The sequence below is a fragment of the Bemisia tabaci genome, chromosome 3 (genome assembly GCF_918797505.1).
Source record: "Bemisia tabaci chromosome 3, PGI_BMITA_v3".
NCBI classification, from domain to species: Eukaryota; Metazoa; Arthropoda; class Insecta; order Hemiptera; family Aleyrodidae; genus Bemisia; species Bemisia tabaci.
The window spans coordinates 25,144,339-25,165,157 of NC_092795.1; the positions used below are offsets into that span (position 1 = coordinate 25,144,339).

At 35.1% G+C, this 20,819-nt stretch overlaps 1 protein-coding gene and 1 long non-coding RNA gene across 2 annotated transcripts in view; one reads left to right on the plus strand and one right to left on the minus strand.

Annotated features, from left to right (window-relative positions):
- LOC109031065 (solute carrier family 35 member C2) lies at window positions 1–20,560 on the minus strand. The gene is made up of 7 exons (XM_019042361.2): window positions 20,110–20,560; window positions 19,364–19,578; window positions 18,450–18,522; window positions 17,214–17,332; window positions 16,516–16,649; window positions 8,728–8,885; window positions 1–6,972 (listed from the first exon to the last, which is right to left on the minus strand). The coding sequence occupies exons 1-7, from the start codon at window positions 20,266–20,268 to the stop codon at window positions 6,682–6,684; spliced, it is 1,149 nt and encodes a 382-aa protein (XP_018897906.2). The 5' UTR covers window positions 20,269–20,560; the 3' UTR covers window positions 1–6,681.
- The window catches only part of LOC140224228 (uncharacterized), a 7,014-nt gene continuing 5,665 nt past the window's right edge, over window positions 19,471–20,819 (plus strand). The window contains exon 1 of the long non-coding RNA XR_011899511.1: window positions 19,471–19,606. This is a non-coding gene — a long non-coding RNA (uncharacterized lncRNA). The remainder of the gene's footprint in view (window positions 19,607–20,819) is intronic.

Below are 20,819 nucleotides of genomic sequence, written 5' to 3' on the forward strand. Positions count from 1 at the left end.
TTCAGGTGACAAAACATAATTTACTTTACAAAAATGCATACTTAAAGTTGATTATAAATGCAATATCGTAATATCACGGAAAAGTTATACTCTAATGATTCTTTTACATAAGGAAATAGGTGAGTGCCTTCAAGACTGACAATAAGTTACTTTACAAAGCACTTTAATAAAAGCTTCTAAACATTTAAATGTAACTGCTTGCATTTTCCCTGTGTGAGTCTGCTGTGCTTTGTCTCTGTGCAGATGAAGATTCTGCATGGATCTACAGGAGTTCAAAGCCTCCCCACTTAGCAAAATTTCAAGATTGACAGTGATAAAAGCTATTATTTTTATGGTCAATATTTTGTCTCTTTATTGCTATGAACTTCTACTAGATAGCAGTATTAAACTAAATGGGAAGTACAAACCTGCTGTAAATAGTCTTGTTCGAATTTTGAATACAATACAGTTAAGTATTTGGATGCAATAATTTTCGCTGTAATATCGCTGTCTTTGGCTATTTTTATCTTTAAATTTTTATAGCTACATAATTGCCATTCATCTCTATCAAATTCCTATTTTTGAAAACTCAGCTACACGGGTCAGTAATAAACATTTCAGAAATTGTTTTCGACTGCTTAAAATAATAATCCTCTCAAGAAAGCATCATCAACATAAGTTTGAAACAAATATGATGTTCTGATACACTCTTTAAACTTGTTTCTTTTTTTAAACAAGGACATTAAGTGAGGTAGTAAAGAATTATTCTTGGTTATTGTGAAAACCAGTAATGTATCGACGGTGAAACTCCCAAACCCTGTACCTTGGTTTGCAGTGTTGTGCAGACCCGTGTATTCAACATCAACTCTTAAAAACTTCGGTGATTTTTCTTTTCTTTGGGAAGAAACTTTCGAAAACTTCAAAAAATGATGTTGATTTGTTCTTTAAAAAATAACGTAGGAGCAGAGATTTTAAAACACCACTATGATGAGATTTGTGGTTTGAAAGTTTTGACAATGATACATCCACATACCTAGACTTACTAGTACTTTCTGATAGGTGGGATCTTCGCGGAGCTAATATTTAAATGCTCCTTTTGGAGTTATGTATGTGAGCTGCCATTGTAGATGAAAGGAAGTAAATGCTCTGAGTAATTATAGAAATAATAATCAAAAAAATGAATCAAATAAAACAAATGTAAGTGCCGAGCAATGGCTTCCAACTTCCCCGATTTTTCTTCTTGACGAAAAGTGGAATGCATGGAGGGAAAAAATGAAAGTTTATTTTAATGCGGTAACCATTTTGCACATTATTACAAGGAAAAAATTTTGGCAGAGCATACATAACTCCCAAAGAGCATTCTTGCTTTCTGGGAGATGGTAAAAGTACGGAAGCAAAGTAGACACAATTCAGCCTTAATGATCTACTCACACAGTTGAATAGAAACTCTCCTAAATTTCTAGCATCAGCTAATAATTGAAGTGGTAGCTGCAAAAACAGCCCATATGTGGAATCTTCGTTTTGAGTAAAAAACTTCAAATCAAGCTTGAAATTGTCGATAACTTTTTGCATTTTTGAGAATACAAATGAATTTTTTTGCATTTTCATAATTAGAGCCCATGTTGAGGAAGAGTTGCATTAAGATTTATGAATTATTTCTATTTATATAACACACGGTTTTCACACATGCTTTTTTGCAGTCACCTCCTCAATTACTCATACTCAACAGCAAATTAAACAAAAAAAATTAAAACTACTTGTACAAAACAAAAACAAACCAAAAGATTTGGTACATTCAAAGTTAAACAAATTGATCAACAAAAAAGAAAACAATTAGAACAGACTTAGAGTAAAGGGTTTTGCTGAGGTTTTGCAAGGTTTCGGCATCAGCCAAAGAACCAAAACATACATTTCTGAATGAATGAAATAGCTGTGGACTCTCAATTATTTGAGCCCTATCTTATCTTTACCAAGGGTGCAAAAAATGCTTGAGCGTGCCAGCCTCAGTTCACCCATTGCAAGAGGGAATCTTTGATGAGAACCTGTTATTTTTAGTGAAAAAAAAGGAAAAGGCACACATTTTAAAATTTTTTGGGTCAGCGCATACTCGTACACAGTTCTGCTTATTTAATGAAGAAATTTTGAGACTGAGAGTACAACTAATTTTTACTCTGAAGAAATATTTGCACCCCTGACCAAGACTAGTTTTTCCTTACTGAAATGGGACACTGTTCAATGAGGAAACATAAGTTGAAAGGGAATCATTCTCTCATGCTGACAGACCTGTGTTCTCTTGTGATGCTTTGCAAGCAGCAATTTTTAACTTGGATTGTCCTTCAATTGATCAGGAATTTTACTAGGAGAACTGCCGACCTTTGTGGTCGGCAAGGGTTTGGAGTCAGGGTCTGAGCCCACTTGCCCACTGCTGAACATCGAGCATGCCTCAATCCCTGTCAATGCTGGGTACTTGCGGTTATGACCCCTATCTTTGTTGGTTGCTTGCGACAGGTAGAGACGGCAGGAACAGAAGTTGCCTTAAAATGATTTTCTCCCCGCTTCAAAGCACACAAAAAAAAGTAAAAATACTTGGAGTTTCCTAGTGCTTCATTGTCAGCCAGGAGAGGAAAATGACTCTGGCAAAAATTGTGGACAGTAACTGTTAGTGCATAATTTCCATTTTTATCAAATTTTCTAATGGCTAGGGTTACATCTTCGGTTCGTCAAAATTTGTAATATCCAGCCACTTTGAATGCTATGCTGATTTTAATCATAAAGGATCTGTATTAGCTGAATTTTAGACACTCCTTGAGTGCAGGCCTCAGGCACAAAAAATAGTTCTGACAAGCAATGAGAAATCCAGTTTCTTAAAGTCATAGATGAAACTGCCAGCAACGGTGAACAGAGAATTTTTCCCTCATACCTCAAACTAACAAAAATGGAGACATGGCGTAATAATTTTAATTGCAAATACGGCTGCATACTTTGAATGCAGATAAATTAGACAGATACACATTGAAGAATAAAAGCTGAATTTCTATGAGCGCATAGTATTACAAAAATAATTCTAGAATACAAAGATTTACAAGGCCCAGTGGTAAGCTAAATTGAAGATTTGTGAAAAAACCCCAAATAAATTGACATCTGAATAAAAATAATAAAAAAATGGTCAGTCTTAATGCAATAAAATTTTTTGGAAAAAGTAAGAATACACCTGCACCGCAATGGTTGCTGAAAGTTGCAAAACTTTGTTTAAAAACGTTTCTGCAACCTTTCCAGACAGGAACTGCTAGGCAGACAGGCATAAACTCTGAACTGCCAACTAGAATAAATTTCTCTGTGTGCACAGTTTTAAGCTAATTATGATAGGATTCTTTTAAAGGTTTTGAGTGAGCTGATCTGAGCTGAGCTGAGTTTTTTGTTCTCCACTTGTTTCTCGAAATATTAAAACGGTAATGTGTAAATATAACTTCGTTGTTTTAATAAAACAATTTTTACTGGCCCATTTCTACCTTCTAAATAACTTCTCACAATACTTCGGGCTATATAAAAGCCTCCAATTTTGATCACTCACAGTTCAAATGTTACATACAAAATTGGTGGATATGTTGGAATCCAATGGTGGATTTTCGGAAAGACTTCGATTCCAAGTGTAAGTTAGAAATGATACCATCTTTAGCTTGACTAAGTAAAACAGAGAATGATTAATCAGTGTAAAGTAACACTACAAATGCTTAAAAAGTATAGAGAATCAGATCTTCATCGTTAGATCTTACCAAACTTTTAACAAACGATAACACTTGGGTACAAAACTCTTTCAATCCTACGAATAAAAAGTAGGATATATTTGAGCCAAACCTCCCAACACGTTTAAAACTTTGTTCAGTAGGTCAGATAAAATTGACTTTAAGAAGCAACCTTTTAAGGTTTGAGGAAAATTTTTGATGAGAGGATTTTTCACATCAATGGGTTTCTCACTCATCTTAATGTGTAGTGAGAAATGAGGGAAATCCAATGAGAGAACACAACAGATATCTTTACATTAAATGAATAAAATCAATTTTTAAAATTTTCGTGAAATTGACTAGAGTTTAAAAATGTTGCATCATGGTCCTCCATATGTGCCACTTCTATCAGTCCTGGCTACGCAACAGTTTTATAACGGCGTAAGGGTTTAATTTATTTACATTTTTATCACACACATGAAATCTTCATCTGGTCGTGATAAATGGTCTGACATGAATCTAGTTTAAAGATCATGAGATGATATAGATACGAACATAAATAGAAGCATACAATAATGTTGTAATTAATAAAAATGAAGATGAAAGCTAATAAAAGCTGAATGTCTTATCCCACAGGAGGAATTTCTGTTGAGATCAAGTATTTTTCAGGAAATTGCCCAAATGCAAAAAGGGATTTTTACAGTATCAAACATGATAAGCGATAGAAGAAGATTCAACTTGCCATAAAAATGGTAGAAGTTTGAAAGACCTCAAAGTAGGAAAAAAGCAAAGTTTATCAATTTTCAAGATTGAAAACATTTTAAAGAGAAACTCTATTTGCAAGTTCAGCTGATTAGGAAAAATCCTTTAATGTAGGGACTTTTACATTTTTGTCAGAGACTGAAACACTTTTAGAGAAGAAAATCTTGAAAAATTCTTTGTTAAATGAAAGCTAAATCCTTTTTTAAGAAAAAAAAATGGAAAGATTGATTTAAAAAGTTCATCTTCCATGTTTGACATCGTTTTAAGAATCTCTCATCATGCATTTTGAGGGTGCAAAACACTTGGTAAAGTTTATAGCCTGCGCAAAGAAATCTAACTGCTGATAGTAATCAGCAGAGGGTGTAAATGGTATTGCCAGGAAGTCCAGGAACTCCTATTTTGGAATTCTTGAACTTGAAAAGAAAAAGAAACTCAATATTTTTTGGCTGTCCTGCTAACCATTCTCGAATGTTGCTTCATTTCTTTGAGCAGGCTATAATTATACAAAACATAACAAGAGTAACTGCTGGAATGACAAGAATGATTTAAAAGATAGCATTTTCACTGCAACTACACTTATTCTAAAAGACCAACTGAGGGTCTCCTTCGCGAACAAATTCAATTGAATTATACCGATTGAGGCACATGAAACATTAATATGTAGTTACAGTGCTTAAAACACAAAATTCTTTACCATACAAGCACTGTTTAAAATCTTCCTGTTACAATACTTGCAAAATATGAGTGACTAGGTTTGAAGCAAAGTAACTTACATCCATAAGTAAGCGCCTGATTAAGATGAGAAGCATAATAACTGATGAATCAATTATTCAATGAATAAGACAGTAAGTTTATTCATTGATCAAGACTTGTGATTTAAGTTGTGTCCCTTGAATTGATTTCAGAGCTCAGAGTATCTAAAAATTTGTACAGGAATACTTTCTTTCAAGGCCTTGTTCATATGCACAGCTGCTTTGCTCAAAAAGCCCCGTATATTTTATATTGCGATTAGAAGGGAGGTTAAAGGAGATCCTTAACATAGCATCATAAAAATAACAATTTTGACGAATTTTGAGTAAAATTTTAAAGAGCAACTTTAGAAATATCCTCTTGCAAAGGGTTAGAACGGTTTTCTATGTACTGCTGAAAAGTAAAAATGCAGAAGACAAAATTATAAGGTTTTTATAAGGTAGCTATGAGCCTTCCTAAAAGTGCTCAACATTTTTATCTTTGGTATTTTTAATTTCTTATGGATGAAAATCATTTTCATCCCTTGCTAGGGTCTATTTCCATAATTATACTATTGAATTTTAATAGAGCTTCGTTAAAATTGTCCTTTTTATGATGCCCCCCAGGGACATCATTAAACCTCCGTTGATCATCATGTAAACCATAAGAGGTTTTCTAAGGAAAGGAGCTGCTTAGAGCATGTCTAAAAATACAGCCCTGAATCACCTGATGTGTATAAAAACTGATGAAAATGAGACCTACATTTTTCACAGATCAACTCATTGGTCCCTCAAGGAGACCTATCAAGGTATGATCAATTTTAGGATTTGTACCGACTTCAAAATAAAAATCCCCATAAGTTTCCTTAAATTCAATGGTGTAACATTGAAAATTGCGACTTGCGGGCATTTCGAGCATACCTGCAAATGCAAGAATCTCATGCTTGTATGCACACAACTATTGCATTCTTTTAAATCATAATGAGTTATTGATTTCTGTCTCTCTTTTGATCTTAAAGAGCAAAAAAATCCAATTCATACCTGTTTGTGATTCAAATACAAGTCCAGAAATAGGAGAAAGAGAATAGAATATTTTGCATTTTTTTCTATCACTCCTTCTTTTCTAAAATAAACTTACATAAGCGGCCTCCTTTATTTAATATCAAAATAACTTCAAAAAATTCTTATCAAATCAGGCAAGACACAATAAGAACTTGACCTCTTGCTTGAAACATACTTTCATATAGGGCTATGCTATATATTCTCATAATTTACGCTGACAAGGAAATTATATTCACTGAAAAGGAGTGATGAAAATAATCAAGAATAGCTCTGAGATGCCTGAAAGATTTGGCAGTGAATATTAAGTGAGACGGAAAGATATTGTTTCCATTTCAGGTTTTCCTGACCACGGTGAGAAGTACCATTTTCACCGATGATAGTTTTTCTTAATTAAACTTGTGGCTCCTGATTTATTAATGTTACTGACCTTAATTAACCATGCCTATGTTATCATCACGACTTTGTAAAATGCTAAAGAGAACAACTGAAGGTGAATCTCTTCCAGATTCATCCTCGCTACTGAAGCTGTCACCTGAAAGGAATTTCATTGCAGCTTCGTCGTGCATTTTTGACTGAAGAGTGCTTGGGTCCTTTTGTGATGAAATCTTATGCACCATATGACTTATGACCCCTAGTATACAGCTAATCAGCCCAAGATAATTTGTCAGAGTCATGTCGAACGTATTGCGTTCCAAATCCAGGGCAACAGTGGTAATTTCCTGCAATAAAAAAGTGTAATTACAATAAAAAATTGTGTTCATTTATTTCCTCTCAATCACATCTTAATATCATAGAGAGAGAGAATAAGTACTAGCAGTTTCTAATTTCTTTATTGTGACAAAGACGGCTAAAAGATTGCGTCAATATTCCTGCAAAATCCGAAATTCAAAGTATAAAAAATAAAACATAACGCCCATTGTCTGCCGAAAATGGCTGTCTACAATAAACCACATCACTTTAGAGCAAATCTAAGACAAAAATTCGTGTACCTATGTACTAACTTTTTTCTAGGATGCCCAAGGTGCAGAAACCTTTTTTTTGTGTCAGCATCAGATCTTAATCCTCCTCAGTTTCCGTTGGTACACTCTTTTGCATTTTATTGTTAATTTTTCATTTTGTGCTTGCAGTTTAAATACTTTGCCCATAAAGTATTTGAGAAAATTATACTATTTACTGCTTCTTGGTTCTATCTTGCAGCAAAGCAGTCTTTTAAAAAAATCTCCCAGCCGAACCATACCTGACTACATGCATCATTCATCAATAGATTTGGGTTATTTCATTTGAAGAGGGTCAGTCAATTTTATTAAAAAAGTTGGGGCCTGGAAAATTCTTACACAAAAAGTCACCTCTGAGAAAAGAAATTCTTGATCACAACAGCAATACTGACCAAAGTAAAAATTGACTTAAAAAAACCAAAGCATTGAGTGAGGTGTGGAGCCAAGTTGTTTAACTTTCTGTTCACATGCTTAGGAGCACCTTTCACCTTCCTCACTAAAAATGGTTGTTCTTGCCAGAAGAGAAAAACAGACAAAATTCGCTCCAAGAGCCGTCAAGAAGCGAATTTGGATGAAATTGACTTCCCCAATGTTCACATATACAAATAAGACCCTTTGGGTCTAATTCATTTATAGAAGATGACATTTTTTTCTAAATTCTGAGTCGTGTATTTTTCTATACTCTCAAGGAGAATCGATTCCTATAAGTTTGCATTATATCTGATGATTTTTCAGGAAAACTGCCTCACCATTCGTGCCAAGTACTCCAAGATTGGCCTGTATATAGGATTCTCACTGCTTGGCACACTCATGAAAACACCTCATAGAGAGGTCCAGTCTCTACTATCATTGAACTTTTTAATGAATTTTCCCATATGAACTTTGAACAGGAATATTCACTTATAGATAAGAACTAAGAGAGTTGCTGACAAAGCTCGTCAATTGCATGATTTAGAATTGCTGACCCTTACATTTAAAGAGACAGTATCATGCTATGCGGACGGCAACTCAATGATTCACGATTTTCTTTAAAGGAAAAAATAAAATATTCTACCTCTTTTTCCTGTTTGTTAATTTTTTTGGTTTGCATCATGATTGATAAACAAAAGTTTAAAAAGCTAATGAGCTGATTTCATTTACAGACTGACCTCCAACTTTCTAGGCAGTATTATATTGAGAATGTAAATTAACTGATCATTTCGTGTCAATATTGACTGTTCAAGCATAGGGGAAGTCAGGATGTTGACCGAAAAAGCAGTAATTAAATTCATTAAATGATGGTCTCTGTAGGACTCATTCCTGCTCACTGCTCATGTATAATTTATAGAGCCCTATTTATTTTACAGAAATTTCAGTTTATTTGAGAGTTACATGTAAATTGTTCGATAATGCTGAACAAAGATAAATATTTGGATTCGTATACCCGTGATTGTAGAAACAATGAACTTACGAACTTACGAATCTAACAAAGATACTTACTTTCACAACACCAGTGATGGACAGAGTTAGACTGGAACAGCAAACAACAACTAAATATTCGGTGACCTCCATTGTGAAAGCTATTAATGAACTGCCTAAGATTTCACCAATCAACACCCAATCTAGATTTGATCCACACAGGGCATACAGCTTCTCACCTAACAATATTAAAAATTAGTACTAATCATGGAAAAACACAAAAACTATGTCAGCTCTGAAACTAGTTTTGGTACCTTGATCATTGGTAAATAATTGCAACCATTAGGTTAAAGTTTACAAAGAATGTGATATTTTCTAATAGAAGAGAAAGTTACTTCTTCTTTAATAATTTTTTTTTTTTTTTTTTTTTTTTTTTTTTTTTTTTTTTTTTTTTTTAAAGATAACTTTGATTTATTATTTTGGTTACAAGTTGGAACCATAGTTTAACAGAACTATGGCCGAAGGCCTATGTTTACATGTTAGATTAGAATAAGAAGTTCCTATATTTACAAATTGGTGGTTCCCCCTTTTTTATTCCCGAAAGATAAGCTAATAAGTGGTTAGAATATAACTTGAAGATCCTCGGTCTTCTGAATGATTAAGTGTCTGCGTTATCCTCGGAATTGTCGGCTGACATGTCATCGAGGGAGGAGTGTTGGTAGGTTGGCATTTCAGGTGACATCTCGTTTCCGTCTTCGTTCAGGACTTTTTGCTTTTGTTTGAGGACTTCTGTGATGTAGTATTGGATGAGATACCAGTTTTTCTTTGTGTTGATCATTTGTTCGATGATATTTTCTGGAGTTATTGAGACATTTAGTTTACTTTGGAGAGAGTTTCTGAGTAACTTGAAGGATTCACAGTGAAAAAAGGTATGTTCTGCATCATCTATTGTTAGGTTTTTACACATGGGGCAAAAAGGGTCACTTCTCTTCTTAAATCTGAATAAGTATTGCGCATATGCTCCATGATTTGTAAGGAATTGGGTTAAATAATAATTTGTATTTCCGTGTTTCCTGTTTAGCCATATATGAATTTGAGGAATCAGTTTTTTAATCCATAAGTTCCCTTTTGTTTCTTCCCATTCAATTTGCCATCTGATTTTTTTATCTTGTTCAATTTCGTAAGGGTCTTTTCTGTTGTATTTTTCAATTTTCTCTTTAATTAGAATTTTGGTGGATGGTATACCTGATATTATATCTAGGCATGCATCTGATACTGTTCTATAGGATGAACATAGTGCTAGTTTCATGGGTCTGATGGTTTTTCTTATTTCATTTATGTTTCCTTTTGATTTACAAGCGGGACCCCAAAATGCTACACCGTAAAAAATGACGGAAAGCATAGCGTGGATCATTATTCTCTTTTGGATGAAGGCTGGACCATTAAGATTGGGAAGCAGTGGTCTATAGTGTGAGGTGATTTTCTTTGCTTTTGAACAGACATCTTTTATATGTTGTGTCATCCTGAGCTTTCCTGTTAAAGTGAATCCCAGGGAGATCAGAGATGACCCAGCATTTATGATTGATTCGCCAACTGATATTTCTACGTCTTTCGCTTTTTTGGGACCATGTAATAAGAGCGCCTCTGTTTTACTATCTTCTGTAAGTAGCTTCTTCTTTTTCAGTGCTGTTTTTATTGTTTGAGTGATGGTTTTTGTTGATCTTTGTATTTCTGATATATCTGTGCCTGTAATAAGAAGAAGGGTGTCATCGGCATATGCTTGTTTAACTGCTTCTGGTGTTGTGTGGAGATTTAGAATTTCATCAAATATTATGATCCAGATGGTAGGAGATAAGCAACCTCCTTGGGCTGCTCCTGAGTTAATTTTAACTTTAAAGTCTGAAAAAACCAAGTATCTATTTGTAAAGTATGATTTAAACATTTCTATTAGATATGGTGGTATCTGTCTTTTTATCATTGTTACAATTACATCTTCCCAGTTTACAGAGTTGAATGCATTCTTTATATCTATATTTAATAGTAAAAGTAGTCGTTTTTGAGTTGCACTATTATTTATATGATGTTCGTAGATGTCTTTTATGTTTTGCATTGCATCTGTTGTATTTCGTCCTTTGCGGAATCCAAATTGGGTTCTTGTTGGGGTGAATGCTTTAATTAGTCTTTGATTTAGAATGTGTTCAAAAATCTTAGATAAAGAGTTGATCATGCAAATCGGACGATAATTCTTCTGAGTTGTTTTGTTCTTGTTGGGTTTCGGGATTAGTGCAAGACGAGCAGTTTTCCATTCTCTTGGGAAGATGTTTTGAAGCATCATTGCATTTAGCATGTTTCTGAATGCTGCAAAGTTCGAGTTAATGAAAATTTTGCTCAAAATCGGTATGATATCATCAGGACCTGCTGCCTTGTGATTCTTTTGTTTTTTGATTGCATATTGGAGTTCTTCGTTTGTTATTAATGGGATTTCTTCTGGTGAGATTGATTTTTTCTTCCATTTTATGTAGCCGTAGTCAGGAAATAATCTGTCTATGGCTTCTAGTAATTCCTCTTTCGTGAGTGAGTTTGTATCATGACCTGTAGGGCGTTTAAGTTTATTTCTAAAGATTTTATAACCCTTGCCCCATATATCTCTGTCTAGATCTTTGATTATCTCGTTCCATGAATTATGCTTAGAGATCATAATTTTATTCTTTAGGTCTTTTTTGAGTTCTTGTAAGTTTTTAAGTTCTTCTGTTGTATCTTTTTTCTTTATTCTGAGGTTCATTAATTTTCTATTACTTTTATTACATTTCCGTTTTGCTCTTCCTATTTCTGAATTCCACCAGTATGGATTCTTGTCTTTTTTGATTGTGTCTCTTCTTGTAAAGACATTATCTGCTGCCGAGATGATTATTTTTTCGCAGATAGCAGGTGATAATTCTGAAATTTGTAGTTGTTGTTTAGTTAGTTCTTGGGTGATTTTAGAGTATTCTGGGTATTTTTTGGGGTCTAGTATCCAACCTCCTTTCCTCAATTCGACTTCTTCTTCATTTTTGTCGGAGTTGTATTCGAGAAGTATACATTGATGATCGCTCGGGTTTGCTTCTTGTGAAATCTCCATTCTGATTTTTGATAGGGTTCTTGGTGTGCATAGAATAATGTCCGGAACTGAGTCTCCTTGACTACTGATAAAAGTGGGAGTATAAGTGGTGGATTGATTACAGGCTACTAGGTCCATTGAGAGAATCCAGTCTTCTAAAATTCGACCTCGAGTGTTTAAACATTTGTCTCCCCATAGCGGGGATCGACAGTTAAAATCTCCAGTGATTATTATCTCTCCTGTAGTCTGTTGTACTTTTTCGCTTAGGTTTTCCAATTCATTAATTAGGGTTTCGCTGGAATCGTTAGGGGAAAAGTAGCATCCTATTATTGTAATCTCTCTCCATACAAAACTGACAAAATTATCGTGGGATTCCCATTGCTCTGTCTGACCTTTTAGATTTCTATTTGTTTTTATTGCTGTTCGGTTATTCTTGCTTAGAAAATGTCCATCGTTGGTTGATCTTTTTATGTTTGGCTCTGTAAAGATTTCTATTCCTGCCTTTTTTCTATTTGCAAAGTCGTAGAGTAGATCATATGCCGTTGACATCTCTCTAGTATTACAAATAATTGCTGTGAATGATTTCGTGTTTTTTCTTGTTGTTATTTTTACACTTTTTTGTGTTTTCGATGTTTCTTGACGTCTTTCTATTGATTCGATCTTTAGTCCAGACGGTTCTTCTGTTTTTTCTTTATAGATACTAGGATCTATGTTTTGTTCTTCTGTATCTCTGGATCTTTCAAAATATCCTTTCTCTTTATTGTAAATTATCTTGCTTGAGCTTTGTGAGTTTTGATGTTCTGAAGATTCTTGAGATACTTTCATAGTTTTTTGAGTCTGTTCTTCTTCTGTTGAATCTTTTGTAGGGAAATGGTTTTTTGGTTGTTTCAAAGTATATGGCATTCTCGGGTATATTTCGTATGACTTCCCTTTTATTTTTGTTTTAAGTATGGGGAGGAATTTTTCTTTGCAGGTGTTACATCTAAATTGTACTTGTTGGTGTAGACAATATATATTTAGGATATTTTCGTAGAAAGGAAATTTGAAGCAGAATTGACAGGTTGAGATTGCTAAATTGTGTTGGCATTTGAGTTCATTGGGCCTAATTGGTTTTGAGTAATCTTCTCCTAGCACTCCAAAAGAATTTTTACTATTCGATTGTTGGTGATGGTGATTATCCATAGTTATTTTCCTCGAATTGTGCGTCCCATGATAGTTGTAGGTTCATCATTTCCTTGAATACTTGTGCACTCGCTTGATTTGAACATCTTTTCTCCTCTTTTGTGTACGCTTCTAGTCTGATTGGGCACTCTCTGTCTGTGCATGAGTGATCTTTTTCTTTTCCGTTCTTAGCATGTTTGCAGTTGAAGCAGAATTTTTCTTTTTGTTTACATTCTTTTATTAAATGATCTTTGGATCCACATCTTTTACAGACCTTATCATGTTCGCATTTCATGGGTCCGTGTCCATATTGAAAGCATTTTGGGCATTGTGTCACGTAAATTATAGGAGATATATTTATCACCCCCCAGTTTTCGCTATAGGAATAGAGAGTTCCTAGAATGGTTAATTTTTCTAATATTGGTGTTTCGACTCTCAAATACACCAACATTTTATTTTTGTTCGTGTAACAAGTTACTTTGCGGAAGATATGTACTTTCTGTTTAATCTTTTCTTTTGGGAAATTGGGATCTTTGAGATTATCGTCCAGTAGACTGAAGATCTGTTCGTCAGATACATTGCTTCTGAGCCCGGAAATTCGCATCACTTCAGATTGGAATTTTTCTGTAGTGTTGATTTCTTCAGATTCTGTTAGTTTTTGTAGTTCGCTTTGCAAATTTTTCTTGACTTCTTCTTTGTTAAATGACGTTCCCTGAATGTTTACTCCTTTGTGATCTTGAAGGATATTTATGAATCTGACTCTGGTGTTTCCTGTTTTGTTGGCTGTTTCTTGTAGTTTCCTGCAGATGTCTGTTGCCAATAATTTCGGTATTTCTCTTGGCGTGGTAAGGTTGTAATTAAAGCCACCTTCGTCCTTTGCTGCAATCTGTGTAGCATGTTCTATCTTCTTGAGTTTGCTACTCCAAGATGCCTTTTCTTTATTTTCTTCCGTTTTTTGAGTTTTCTCTATATAATGAACTGATTTGTTTATATCTGCGATTTTTTGTTCCAGTTTCTGGGTGTTTTTTGTTATCATCGATTCCATTTGTTTCAGAGATTTCTCCATTTTCTCTTGATTACTGGTATTAATCTTTCGAATTTCTTCTATGACAGTATTCTGTTCCGATTTATCTCTGGTGAGATCTGAGGTTATATTTTGGTGTTTCGAATAATAATTTATTATAGCTTCAAAGTCCTCGCTGGAGATATTGAGTTTTTTACCGATTGGTTCTTTTTTAAACATTTCCCATATCTTCTTGATTGAGTCTGACGAATTTAGATTTTCATCTTCTTTTTTCTTTGTTTCCTTCATTTGTTGTTGTCCAGATCTATTTGAGTCATTAGATGGTTTTGAGGGAAGCGTTTGTTGATTGCTCTGTGCTGTTGTCTCTTTACTATCATTAGTTGGTTTCTTAGGGGGGATTGTTTGAGTTTCTTTTTGTTGGGGTTTTAGTTCTGGGTTTCTACTAGATTTTGTGTTTGAATTACTTGAGACTATCTTTGATTGTTTGTTATTAATAGTATTCTTAGTTAGATAAGATTTTTTCCGCTTGTTAATGACTTGCGTAAAGCCTTCTTCATTTTTGTTCTTTTTCGTTGTCTGCGGTTCAAAGGTTAAGAAGCTAGTAATAGAGCCGTCTTTTAGCTTTTTTGCTGTTTGTGACAGGTCTGTATCACTAAAACTCCTGTTCATTTCTGTAGTAGATGCGTTCCTCTTTCTATTCCTGTCCTCTTCTGTGTCCATGGGAGAGTCTTGAATGATAGGCGTGGAGGTCCTGAATTGATTTGCTATTATTGGATTAAATGTTGAGAGCTTCTGAGTAAGTGCCTCTTTTGTTAATTCCAAGCGTTGAATTTCTTCGAAAATTTCTTGGCGATTTCCTTCAGACAAATTTTTGTTCTTGGTTGAATCCGAGAGAAGTGCTAATTTTATTCCAATCTCCTGAATTTCTTCTTTCAGGATAGTGTCTCTGGTTTGTGTAATTATTTTTTCCTGTTGTTCTTTTAGTTTTTCTTTTTGTTCCAGATCTCCATAAAGTTTGTTAATCTCTTCTTGAATTTCCAGCGAAGTTTCCGTAGGAAGTTGGTTTTTCAGCAGTTCTCCTTTAGTAGTTATCAGTTTCTTGTATTCTATTATTGTTTGTTCCGTGATTTGTAATTCGTTTCCTTGTATTGTTAAAATATCCTTGGTTTTTGTTGAGGAGTTTTTTTCAGGTTCGAGGTTTGATGGGTTCAGCATCATTTCTTTCTCTTTTTCTTTGTCTGACATCTTCTTTTCAGAATTGTTATCTAAGGTGGAGTTCTCTTTTTGTTGAATCTTCTCCAGTAGTACTTTCTGGGATTGCTTACCAATCTCTATTGCAGATTGTGTAAGTCTTGCGTCTGAACTGCTTAGTTCATCTTTTTTCAGATTTTCAATGTTTTCATTCAAATGGTGAGTAACTTTCTCTAATTGATCCTTTAGTGTCTCAATAGGGAGATCGGTGCTAGATTCACCTTCCGTAACTCCTTCAATGTTCAGAAGATTTTCCGTGTTCCGTGGCGAAATTGTCGGAGCGTTTATTCCCTCTCTAACCGGTGTGGAAGTCATTTGATTGTTCCTGTTATTTAGATAATATTTCCATTCGATGCACTCTTTGGACCTGCAGTCTGTTGCAGCGTGGGCCGAGCATTTACATGTCGGACAGTAATACCTCGAGTGAAGAATACACTTCCTCATGAGGAGTAGCGCGAGGTGTATGAAGGGAGATATAGATGTGCGTGGCGTGTCCTGCAGTAAAGCGATGCGCTGCGCGGCGCGATGCGGCGGTGTGTACGTTGTGACCGTTGGGTTTGAGTTTCCGCTGTCGGTCTTCTTTAATAATGAGATTCTTTCTTTTTTTTTCATAGAATTTGTCAAAAATTCTTTGCCACAAAATCCACATTTTTTCCCTGAATATCTTGCAAAAAAGTAGATCTAATCAAAAGGAAAAAGTTTTCTACGAGCAATCTGATTAACTTTCATCATTTTTTTAATTAGGCAGAGGCACAGAATTTTTGCAGGGTTATAGTATGATTTTTCGAATATAAAATTTGATGAAGGCCCCACAAATTTCATCATGAAGTTTAAAAAAATCATTTCTAAGGGGAAAAAAATTTGATGAAAATCCAACCAATCAAAGGAATATAGTCGAGTTGACATGGCAAGGACATGCCTGAAGCTGAATTCGGCCAATCGGCAAACGCTGTTTCCCCATGAGAGCCCACCAAAAATATAGTTTTAAATGGGTCCCATTTTTGGCATTTTCAAAACAGGATTTCCTTGCCATTCAGGGTTAGAGAAAAATCAGACAAATTCCTAGAAGCTTGGTTCACTCCATACTTTCAGAAAAAGAATTAAGGAAATGGGTGCAACTGACTCATTCAGCAAAGTTAGAAAAACGATAGATAAAGCCTTATTGTAACGAACTTTGTTATTCTTCTGTTTCTGAACATCTTACTTCAAAATCATACATGGAGTTTCTTCTTTAGAGTCATTTTCTGGCCTACTTTTGTAGGGAAAAAGTTAAGAAATTCTTTCATTAAACTCTTTTCATTATTCCAATAGTTTTAAGCAGAATAAACTGTATTACCTTCAAATAATAACATCAAAGGAATAATTGACACAAAAATCCATGGCTGCACATGGTACATCATGTCAAGCGGATTTTTGAGGCCCATTTCACTTCTTTGCATTAAGAACTGAGACAGTGTCCATCGAACCCCACTGAAAATAAAAGCATAAACATATAAATATAAAAATCAGTCAAGGTTTTACTCAGCTAATAAATGTGTCCATGTTGGTGTGTAATATTTTGAGGAAGGATTGGTTTCTTCACACTTATGAATCAGTCATTCTCTAAATGACTTGCGCACCAAAAAATCGAAAATTGAGATTTTGGTGGTTCGGTGTTGATAGATGCATCTCATTGCAAAATGACAAGTAGAAAAACGGGGTTTTAAGGCTTTAAGAACAACTGAGAAGTACAGTCATTCTAAAAAAGACTCAAGCACCATACAAATTCTTGAACTTTTCCATAATTTTTCCGCTGACATTTTAATTTTCAAGAAAGGAAATGTGAGAGATTAAGGAAATAGAGGATTCCCTCTTTATAAATTTGATCTGCTGTTGGAAAGAAGCATAAAATAAAGGTTTAGGGTTGAGTCGCCATATTCTTCAATGATTTTTTAGGCTAATGGTAGATCTTCAATTCTTCATACATTTCCAGATAATTCACATCTCAGGAAAGAAAAGGGGCCCTAGACCCGAGTCAAAGACATTAAAAATTACCTTGAGATAGAGCCAAGTAAAGCAAGGATGAAGCCAATAAAGTGAAATTCAGCTGAATGGTATGTGAACATGGCTAGGCCTCCTGATATCATCATAACAATCAAGACAATCGACCATGACTGAAAAAAAATTAGAATCCGAAACTAGTAGCAATAAATATATGAGCACTTTCAATGCGCATCTCTTGATACGAGTTACAGGATACAGTTTCAATATGCATTAAAAAGATAGTTGAGCCTTGAGTTTTATCAATACCTCTTCGATGATGGTTGAATTTGAATCTAAAATGTGTGTATAAAAAGCCCCGATTGAAAGTGAAACTTCTGATCCTGGTTACGGAAAAGTGTCGTTCGAAAGAGGAGAACTTACTTCCATGTGCATTCAGATAGGATTTTAGCATTTATTCGCTAATTTTTATGTAAAAATAAAGATAGGCTATGCATGGAGCTCAGGATGGTATCCAACCTGTATCAAGTTGAATCAGCGAGTTGTAATGTTGTTCACACACAGGTCTTCAACGCGTAACGATCAATTCGGATTAAAAAATATGTAATCAACCTGCATTAAAACGCTCATATGAACACAGCTAGAGACTGATTAGTTAAGCAGGTAACTAGGTTTCTGAACTACTGAGTGCCTTTTAGATTTGAGGTTCTTGAAAAGACAGAGGTAGACTCACTTATAGAATCTATCATCTAAAAATTTGATAATTTATTAAAGTTATTTCTCATGATGGATGATTGAAAATTCAACATTTTGCAAAAATTGATGGTTACATTTGAGGTGCTAGGTGCACGAAGGGCGCTTCTCCGTTGCAGTGTTTCAGAGTCTCTGCTAATATTTCATTAATGGTAAGGAAAACGAATGCGAGCATTTCATTGAAATTTTTACAGAACATTCTTCATGATTTTGTGAGGTTCTGTGGACAAAATTCTGGAAGAAAGTACCAGCTAGATTCTTCTTCAAGACATGGATTCTACGCCACAATCAAGAGGTGCCCTCCACGCACCCAGCGCCTCATTTGATGTTAGGTATGAGAGCTCCGGAAATTAAGCGTTATATGGCAGACCATTCCTGCAAAAGAATGAAAAGGCTGCCACCAGATAGCTTGAATAGTGAAAAGTACAGCTACCCACGGCTCTTCAGTTTATTAAACTAAGTACACTACGCAGTGGAACTGTACTGTTGTAAAAATGAAGAAGATAGAAAAACTTGAAGAAACTTGTTCATATCTACCTTTTCCTCAAGATGTAGTAAAAGAGCGAAAAAAAGGATGAAGATGACAGATGTGGATTTCGTCATTGCATACCTGGAAAAAAAAGGAACCAATAAATAAGGAGCTATAGAGAAGAAAAATATGACAAATCAAAGTCTCTGCGTCTGAGAAAGCTTCAACAGGAACAGATATGAATTAAGGAAGATTTGGAATTTCGTTTCGGAAAATATTTCTTAAAGAAAGAGATACCCGCAAAAAGAGTAAGATTAAAATTAGATGAAAGTTAAATTGGATAAGTATTACTTTTATGACTGAACAAAGGTATTATGATCATCAAAGGTAATGATCATGTTTTTAAGCATTACTTCAGTGCTTAGTGTTTAATGACAAGGAACCGAATGACATGAGTTTCGAATATAAAAAAAAAGAAACTGAATAATAGATCCTTCCATGAGGCATACGTGACATAAGAAATAGTCTTATGGTCAAATATTCATGAGCTCCCTTTTTTGGGCTGAAAGTTGCCTACTTATCGTGAGAGGAAAATTTGCCTCTGAATGTACTTGACAGTATACTTGGAACAATTTTCTTCAAGATATAACTTTGTTCCTGTTCACTGGACGCTGACCATTTGATATTACCTTTGTAGGAGCCAAAAATGCTATAAATCCTATTTGAGTATATGGGCCTCTTACAGAACCTGAATCCATCCCCTATGTCCATTAAGCTTGCTTATATCATTCACATAATTGTTTCACAGATTTGTTGGAAAAATTGTGAATTTATTTCATTTCTCTTTTAAGATAAACTCTGAAGGAGAGGTCTTGATGGATTCAGAAAATACTGGAAAGGTGCCAGTTGGGGAGGTTGAAAGTCATGCAAGAGTACGGACGAAAACTACCCTGTGCACGTATGTATGTTCTTGAATACTTACAAAGAAACAGCAATAAATTCTAGACTCCAATTTGAGAACCCTATGTCCAGACCACTAGTAACACCAACTGGTGCAATTTTAAGGATAGAATTCTGCCAACTGAGAGATTTTCGCTTCCTTGAGGTGATCATTTCCCATAGCTTCCTGAAGATAGCACTTAAAAAAAACTTCAAGATGATGTGAACTGTCACTATACTTAGGGGAAATTTGCATCGCTGTAAACAAAATAAAAACAAAAAGAAGGTTAGTAGGTATTTATATAGAATCTGAATTTTCCAAATGCAGTAATGAGACAAGATTTGAAAATTTTTCTTTCCTACAAAGTGGTAACAGAATTAGTATTGTAGAATCATTCTGAAATTTATAGTTCACGTGACGTGTCAGATTTTGCCTGAAAAGCATGAGGTTTCAAACATAAGGCGCGTTCGTGGTTTACAACGGGCCTCAACGAAAATTACCTGGTGAGAGCGTTGCGAGTTTAACGATCGTTTTTGAACCTCCGTTATACAACGCTTTTGAAGTGTCATGGTGGTTCAACAATCACCGCAACAGCTCAGCTCCTTTTGCGGCTGGTGAATGGAGCATTGAGCGTTGAGGAGGTAAACAAAGTCTTAAGACAGTACTTAAGCCTCAGTTGGACAACAGGTAACTCCGCGGGTAATTAATCGAAATAATCTCCATTGTTTATCACGAACGCATCTATAAATAAAAAGCTAATGCAGCTAGTCATGAGTGATTTAACTTACCGCAATAAGCCATTTTTGGTAATAGATGAGGCTGATAGACAACACGAAGTATGATGCTATCACAGAGATGGTGGTTAGCAGAGAGTGACTCTTGGACAGTACCGAACCAGGGGTGAGCGGCTCACTAGAGGTGGAGCTATCCATCACCATACGAGCCATAACGAGATAAAAAAGGGTAGGAATTAAGATACTCTTCCTTTTACAGACAAAAGAGAGCGGAGGAATAACTCATTTTAAGGTTACACCGTAACACTCTCACACTGAATGAGAGCATTAGAATGAATGTTTTACAGTTACCAAAATTGGAATGATACGTTGACAACATCACAAATAGGTTTGTAAGTAAGTCTAAAGGTAAAATCTGAACGGATAATGGAAAATTTCGCCGAACTGTCAAAACTCAGAGCATACGGTTGAGTTGGAAATGTAAATAAACAAATCTGAAGATGTGGCGGCCGGAGAGGGGGGGGAAGAGCTCATTAGGGCTTTTTTTTTATGCGGATCGCAGTGGATCGCGGTGGATCGCGGTGAACATCGGTATTTTTTTATTCCGTTCCTCAGCGTGATCCAAGCGTTCCAGGTGGATCAGGGTGGAACGCTGGATCGCTCTTCCGAGGTGGGGCGAGCTCTGATCCACTGTGATCCTAACCTAATGCGAGGAAGTTGCCGTCCCCAAAGAATCAAAACAATAACAAATCGAACCAAATTCC

Excerpts from the sequence above, each read along its gene's own strand:
- LOC109031065 (XM_019042361.2), bottom strand. The coding sequence starts at position 20,268 with ATGGCTCGTATGGTGATGGATAGCTCCACCTCTAGTGAGCCGCTCACC. Across the intron at positions 16,650-17,213 it reads TTACTTGGCTCTATCTCAAG|TGGGGTTCGATGGACACTGT; the intron begins GTAATTTTTAAT and ends TTTTATTTTCAG. Across the intron at positions 6,973-8,727 it reads CCATCACTGGTGTTGTGAAA|GAAATTACCACTGTTGCCCT; the intron begins GTAAGTATCTTT and ends TTTTTATTGCAG.